Raw genomic sequence first — 8,292 nt, forward strand, 5'->3', positions numbered from 1 at the left:
GACATGAGCGTGTGAATTGCGCAATTTAGGGTATTCTTGAGAGATCTGACAGGCTGTGATAGAGAACTTGAGAAGGTATACTTAAACTGGGTTTGACCAAGAAAGGGATTTCTACAAAACTATTTTCTGACTTCAAATTTATTGATATATTTGAGTGAAAATGTAATTTTATAAAAAGGGATCCAACTTACAATAGAAGACAGATTTCCCTTTTTATGAAAACCCCATTGACAAAACCATGATGCTGAACCACGCTGCTGTCATCGAGTTTACACACTGTAAACAGGTTTATAGTGCATGATCCAATCTTAACTGTGATGACAAAGCATGTACTTTTACAGAAAGGAAGAGGAACTTGATCGCCTTCCTCTTCAGCGTTATTGTCGTAGTCAAACCTCATAAACCACATCCCTTCCTTCCCACTGATTTGGAGGTTGAAAAAAAAAAAAAAGATCTCTAAATGTTCATGGCACAAACTGAGGATGGGGAAACCAGACGTAGTGTTTGACCTGCCTTCTTTCAAGATAAGGTCTGAAAATATAAGGTCTGTTATCAGAGCTCATGAATCAGACGTGGTACTTTAGTTTGTGTTTGAGATGAGTTCTTGTCATGTCCATCTTTTTAAAAATACACATATCCTCTTGTTAACCCCTTATCTGTGAAGAGCAACCTTAGATGAACACAACAGACAAGACGTAAAAGACTTTTACTTGTTCATTACAGATTTTACACAGCTGTCAGTGAGAGACTTGTTCAGATCAGATCAAGTTTTCAAACCTTTTAGAGTTGCTCTATATTTTAACAGTCCAGATAATGAGACAGACATTTGGAGGATAATTAGGAATCCTCCATGGATGGACTCACCTCTGTTACCAACTGAAGTTAGTTACTTGAACTTACAATAACTATAAGGGCAGCAGTTTATTAATGCAGATGTTTTTTAAATTGGGGAAAGCTGTTTGTAATGCTACAAAAATAGAAATTTAACAAATCCATTACATTTAGGGTGACTAATTATCAAAGAAGACAAACACAGCTATATAAAAAAAAAAGTGGTTGCCCTATTGAATATCCTTATCAGCATCAAGTATGATCAGATAAGATGACCGTCACTGTGTCTGAACTCTTCCTGCTGACTGAAAACTGCTTTCAGCATCAGTTGTGGTTAAAATGTTGTACCATATGGCACATTTTCTCATGGTACATGCTTGATGTTTGCATCTAACAGTATTTGGACACAGCGACTTACAATTGCAACAACACTGGAACTGACAAATAAAAAAAAAAATGTATTAAAAGTAGACTTTGGAATACAGTGTGACTGTGTGGGACAAACAGCAGTTCAACAATAAGCTGATGGAGACAAAACATCCCATCTCAACTAATCATTGGACACAGTTCCCAGCCTGTTACTCCTCACTTCCTGATAAGACACCATATTCCTGAGTTAACTTTTTCAATGGCACTAACTAATCCTAAACTCTACAATAAACACATAACAGGAGATGAATAAAGTGCACCTAGGAGTCTGGAACACTATTTTGAGGCTTTGTTACCGTGGTGATCGTGTCCTTTTTACAGCATTTTCGTTGACATGTGGTCTTTGTGGAAAAGCAAAACATACACGTTAGATATTGCTGTTGTGTTTCAAGCCCAAAAGGACACACTAAACTGTGAAGAAACACCAGGAGAAGACAACTAATTTCTCAACTTCCAGAAAGTTTTGGCCAATCATCTGTCTGGAAGCAAAATGTTTTCATAGGAAATCGTTGTCAGTAGGATGACTTTCATGTTCGTTTTTTTTGGGTGGGGCTCCATGAAGACAGATGTGTACTTGAGCAATCACATAAGTCACATGACAAATTTCACCACACTAAATGTGTTGAGTCATAAAATCATTTTGATTTGGATCACCTGATGCGACGGTGCAAAGTGCAGCGACGCACCACTGTGAACCGTCGAACAGGAGCTGAAATGTCTGTAAAAACACTGGCCGGACAAATCACAATTACAGAAAAATAATTATCTTTCCAGACTCATTCTCATTTAGGTTCTTGAAGGAAAAAAAAAGTCTACCACAGACTCAAATTAAGTTTTCACAAATGCTGGAAAAAAAAAAAAAAAAAACTCAACTAAAAACTGCAGTTTCGAGTTGTTTGGTCATCAAAACAAAAACCAACAATTCAGTGTTAAATGAACACTGCACATTGGATGAATAAATGGCCAATCTTGTTGCAGCTTACTTTTAAAAAGGCATACTATGCAGGATTTTCCTTAAGAGACTGAGTATAGACTCGCTTAATAACACAGCAGAGCACTCCTCCTCCCGCTGACTTTGTTATTCTCACACAGACAAGAAACTGTACGATGCTTTCACATCAATTAACTTTTGGTTGTGGACCATTTATCTTATCTACCTGTTATGTTTCATATATTCATCAGCATGCAAGGTTATTGATAAACAGTGGAGATAATAAAACAGTTGTAATAAATCAGTGTTGACACTGAAACCCTGTGTAGGCCTACTTTTTTCCCCCCCACACACAGATCAAAACTGATCAGGAATTGATAAATAATCGCACTGATGACCTTGAAACAATCAGAAAATTACGTTTTATTTATCTGATTGACGCTTTGTTTTTGCTACCGCCGCTCTCTTCATTCACTCTCTAGCGCGCTCGATCAACGCTGCTCTCTCTCACTCCCAACTAGCTCTGGTGTCGTTTAGGAGGAGGGGCCACCTTTAAATGTTGCATTTACAAACAGCAGCAGCCGACAAATCCTGCATAGTATGCCTTTAAATGAAAACTGACAGCAGGAGACTGGATCTGCTTCCCTGTCCAGAGCTGTGCTGGACGTCTCTGAAGTGACAGAGGAGGTGTGTGTGTGAGAGGGGGGAGCATGAAACAAGTGCTGCATCTGTGGGATGCTGGTGTATGTGCTTTGCTATAGTATTATGCAACGTCTCTGAGTGTTCTTCTTGCTCTTCTTGTTGCTGCGGTTGGTCTCTTTATATCTTCTAATCTCCCGTACTAGCGAATAAAAAGCTTCTTCTACACCCTGCAAGACAGACACAGAAAAATGCAAACTTCAGGGTTTTTTTTTTGTCTTGGTAAGAAGTTTTTTTTCCTGTAATATCTGTAATTTATTTGCAGGTGTCATGCATGCATCAAATCATACTAAATACAGATGTTATTGTCTTTCCTACGTACCTGTCTGGTTTTGGCGGAAGTCTCAACAAACGGCACACCGTAGGTTCGTGCCAGTTCCTGCGCCTGCCGCGTCTCCACCGAGCGGGAACTCAGGTCGCTTTTGTTCCCCACCAACACCATGGGAACGCTGTCACTGTCCTTCACCCGGTTGATCTGCTCTCTGAGGAAGAGACGGAAGCCATATTCATAATATATACACCTGATATAAATTGGATCAACCCACATACAATTTCCCAGACGATATCCAATAATGAAATTAATATATACATACAGCCTCACAGGTATAAATAGACATAACCCAAACAAAACTAAATCTACATTTATGCAGCAGTTCATGTCTGTTAACATTATATCCTTTCAGTCCATGGATAAATAGTCTGTAATCCATATAAAAGGAAACTATGAGTAATGTTTTTTCCCTCCTGGTACTCAGTGCTTTAGAAATATCCAGAAACCAAAAGGTATTCAATCAAAGCTCCACCCTCACTTCTATTCAAATCTAAATCTGGAACCTGAACTTTTTTGAAAGGTTTATCGCAAATCATGATATGAAGAACAGCAGAGAACAGAATGAATTTCGTTCTCCACCTCAGATCCTTTCAATTTCATCCACGTCTCTGTATCTTCCAGTTTGAATATATAGTTGCAATATTTACCACATGTCACATGTGCACAGTTTTCCCTTGGTATTCAAATTACACAGAATATAGAGTACCAGTCAAAGGTTTTGACTTTTCCCGGATTTCTTCTACCCATTTTTGTATACATTTACCTGTGACCTCCTCCACCTTCCTGTATTATATATCTAATACTTGATACCTGTTACCACATGCAGATATTTTACAAGCAGTTGGTGATAAAACCAGCAGCAGCCTATTGCACAACCTCAGCATGCTAATCTTCCATCTAACCTCACAGGAGTCCCATCCCATATCACCATCAAACAGATGCACATTTATGAACTCCCAGAAAGGATCTGATTACCACATTATGGACATGTTCACTTTTTCAAAAGCTTTTATAACCCCATCCTCCTGACACATTATCTAAAAACAGGACAGACATGCTCTACCTGGTTACCAAAAGCTTTTTTTTCCCTCCTCTCTCTTTGGTGCCAAGTCACTTTTTACCCTATTCAGCAACACGTCAACATTGATCGTAAATCTTACATACAGTAATACCTCTTTCTGTAACTCAAAACTGAACAAACCATATTGCAGAGTACAGGCAAAGCTGTCCGTCATAGCTTGTAACCACACTCTGCTTATCTGTAGACGATATTACAAGTGCTTCCTGCTAATCAGGAAGTAGCCTTTTCAGGGCTGGACAAACGCGTACTGTTGAAATAGACTTTTAGTCCATCCTGCTTTGACAGTAATGTCTAAACTTCTCTCCCTAGATGCGTTTTATTACTGGCGCTTGCAAGCCACGACTCATCTTGTACCTGTAGAGGTGAACGTCCTCAAAGGACTTGGTGTTGTTGATGGCGAACACGCAGAGGAAGCCCTCTCCTGTCCTCATGTATTGGTCCCTCATAGCGCTGTACTCCTCCTGACCTGCAGTGTCCAGGATGTCCAACAGACACGTCTCTCCGTCAATCACCACCTGTTTTCTGTAGGAGTCCTGTAATGTTTACCCCCCAAAAAGAAAGAAAATCAGATAATGATTGCATCATACAGATTCCCATGTTTTACTGACTACCTCACCGCTGCTGTCATGTAGCAACAAGATGTTGTTGGCTGAAATGTTATGTAACGATCTAGCTGAATAGTTTTCAACAACAGCAGAGATAACAGTGTTTGATTTATATCTCTCTCTAGTTTGTGGCAGTTATTTGAAAGGAATGAGGTTACCAGGGAACTCTTTGCTGTAATGGGATTTACCAGGTATTACCATGTTTAAGTCCACTTTTAGAGGTTCTGAGAGGTTTAACAGGATTTTGGTCTGATTGATGGTGCTGTTGATTTGTGATGACAGCTCGCTGTTGTTATCTACGGTGATGTTTTTCTGCACTTTGTTACTGCACTGGTTACTTTGCAGTTTAAGATTTTTACACACAAAACATATGACCACTTTATTAAATGTGATAACAGATAAAACTTTCCAGCGGCAGTAAATCAAGTTGTTGAAATTATCTCCACCTCGAGGACATTGAAATTCTTTCCACGCGTTCATAGATTAGCAATAATAATAATCCTACAATATAAACACAATGTCTGACATATTTTAAGTACAATCTACTGATAAAAGATTTTGAATGTAGAACTTTTAATTATAATGAAGTATTTTTACATTTTTGTATTGCTACTTTTACTTAACTTTTGATACTTGTTGTGTCATGCACATTCACAGTGCCCAGCTCACATGGACTTAAAAGATACCCAAAAAGAAAGACTGTTGCAGCAGTAAAACATTTGTCAGACAAGAACATAACATTGCAAACAAGTAACTTTGTCTCCTGTCTCAAGCTATACAAATACAATCTGACACAAAAAAGGTCTGAAGGTAAGTTAAAGTCCCCCTTCACTCAAAAACATGTTCTTGTTTCTTCAGTTGGATGTTTGAGCTTCACTCTGCACAATGATAAATGTGCAGAGTTTGACACTAGAAGGCTGTTTTCACATTTATCTGCTGAAAGTGGAAAGTTTCTCTGAGCTCATTGAATATCGAAGTGGTGGGCCAACAAGCATAATTCATAACACCACCAGTAGTTTGGAGACAATTCTGATCCAATATTCAGTTTACACGAGTGTGATGTAGAAACGTGAAGCCTCCAGTGCACCAACACTGAGAATGGACTTCACAGTGAAGTAGGAGACATCTTGTCACCGGCAGGAAAACTTTAGAAATCAATAGTATTTGCTTATTTATAGATTGTGGATTTTTCAATGAGGGAGAAGAAGGAGTAGATGTCATTTCTAGAGTTTTAATGTGGTAATTTAAGTTTTCTTTTTGTGTAGAAAAAAACATCAAACAAATTATTAGTTAACGTAGAGTATTTTATATACATTTAAAAACAAGTCTGGGGGGGATCTTTAAGTGAGGGATCTGTGCACCTTTTGTTTCACCCTCTCTCTTCTCTTGATTTTTGGTACAAAGGTCAGTAAGATCATGTGTATGTTAGTTAATCTCCACTAACAGGGCAGATGTGACTTGGCTGTGGCTGTTTACAACCATCTAAAACCTTTAAAAGGCAGATTCACTCACTGACAGGTAAAATTACATAAGAACAACTCATATAGTGAACACATTACATTTACAATGCGTCTTCACCTCAGGACACACTCTATACACTCTAATAATGCTGCTCCTCCACCACTGAAGAGCTTTGTTTGGCTCCGCTCTGAGTGAATGAGCAGAGCTTCAAAGTCTGCTTGAAGGGGAGAATGTAGTGTCCCTAAATGAGGCTCTGTCTCTGCACAATCTGCCTTTTCTTTTAAAGCCATTAAACAATGAAATAAATAAGCTCTCTGTCAATCAGAAAACCTGCACAGATTCCCATATTATCTCCCATGAAGTTACAAAAAATCTTGTCAGCATTAATTTCATATTTTGACAACCTGTTTTTATAACTTTGAATATATGTAATATTTTGATATTTGTATTCTGCTTTGTCTTTATTCCTATTAAGTGTGTTATTGTGTGTGTGTGTGTGTGTGTGTGTGTGTGTGTGTGTGTGTGTATGACTTAAGTAACTTTCAGGGACACACACCAGACTTAAGACCAGTTAATTTGGGACGGCTTTTGCAATTGGGGACAAAAGCCATGTCCCCAATTGGTAAAACGTTGATTTTTGGGTCAGTGATTAAGGTTAGGGTAAGTCAGGATATTAATGTAAGTCTATGTAAATACCCCATTGTGTGTGTCTGTGGAGATGATAAGTTTTGCTTTGTGTCTTATTGTTTCTGTTCAACTATCCAGGCAGGGACTACAGATGGAAGTGAACTAGTAGCCAAATCTGGTGCAAAGCATCTTTTTCTCCTTGTTTGAGATTAATGATTTTGTACACGAATCTCTCTTTAATAAACCAAACTTAACACAGGTAGAGTGTGTGATGGTTGGTCTCAGTCTCACCTCGATGGTTGGATCATATTCATCCACAAAGTGGTTCTGGATGAGCTGGATAGTGAGGGCGCTCTTCCCCACGCCTCCTGCCCCGACCACCACAAGTTTGTACTCGGTCATGCCTGGAAATATGGATGAAGCCAGCAGGTCAAAGTTGTTATCAAAAGCCAGTATAGTATCAGGTGAACATGATCAAGCCTAGTGAGTCGGGATTTGCCTCCTTCCTGCCTTCACCGACATGGCGAGACAGTGACCCAGATTTAAGGTGACTGTCCGTTTACGTTAGTTGTCTTAAAAGTTAAGTTTTTAAACAGAGCTACTGAATCTACATGAACGGCGGTGAAAGTTCTTACCTTGTTGTAGGATTTGTAACAGTCCGTGAAATGATAGCTGAGTTTACGAGTGAATAAATGAGATTAGCTTGCTACATAACGTTAGCCTGAGACGATTTCCTTGTTCAAAACACTTGTAGAAACACTCCAAGGCTCTGACCGCAACTTCTTTTCCTGATTACGTGTCAATGTGTGAACTGGAGATTTATGAAACTACCGATACACACGTAACTTTCTGTTTTAAATAAATAAAACGCCCGGATATTTCGTGCGAGTTCCTATTTAGTCTCCATTGTGGTTCGTTGAAGCAGTCAGAGGCGCTATCTATCGCGTTAATCCCCTCGCTCAACAGCCAATGAAACGACGGCAGACAGACAGACGTCTTAATAGCCCAATCACAGTGGAGTTGGAATTTGTAACCCCGCCTATACCGAGCAAAGATGACCAATCATAAACAGTAGCCCTAATTGGGCGTGGCCTTTCAGGAAACCTTTACAGATAGTCATATCGCCACATTCTTCACATATCAATACTGATCATTATTAGTACTTATAGGAATCAATAAGGGACAGCCATGTAAGTACTATTGTACTTGTTAATCTATATTGTCAAAACACATTAACCTCTGCATCATATAATGCATTTCAATAAACAACTCTGCAATAAATAATATTTTTGTGAAA

At 38.9% G+C, this 8,292-nt stretch overlaps 1 protein-coding gene across 1 annotated transcript; it reads right to left on the reverse strand.

Annotated features, from left to right (window-relative positions):
* Positions 1-691: 691 nt before the first annotated feature.
* On the reverse strand, positions 692-7,946 carry zgc:55558 (GTPase KRas). The gene is made up of 5 exons (XM_044330834.1): positions 7,631-7,946; positions 7,287-7,399; positions 4,657-4,835; positions 3,213-3,372; positions 692-3,060 (listed from the first exon to the last, which is right to left on the reverse strand). Exons 2-5 carry the CDS (start codon positions 7,395-7,397, stop codon positions 2,947-2,949), a joined length of 564 nt encoding a protein of 187 aa, XP_044186769.1. The 5' UTR covers positions 7,398-7,399; positions 7,631-7,946; the 3' UTR covers positions 692-2,946.
* Between the last annotated feature and the right edge of the window lie 346 nt (positions 7,947-8,292).

This window comes from Thunnus albacares, chromosome 17 (genome assembly GCF_914725855.1).
Source record: "Thunnus albacares chromosome 17, fThuAlb1.1, whole genome shotgun sequence".
NCBI lineage: Eukaryota > Metazoa > Chordata > Actinopteri > Scombriformes > Scombridae > Thunnus > Thunnus albacares.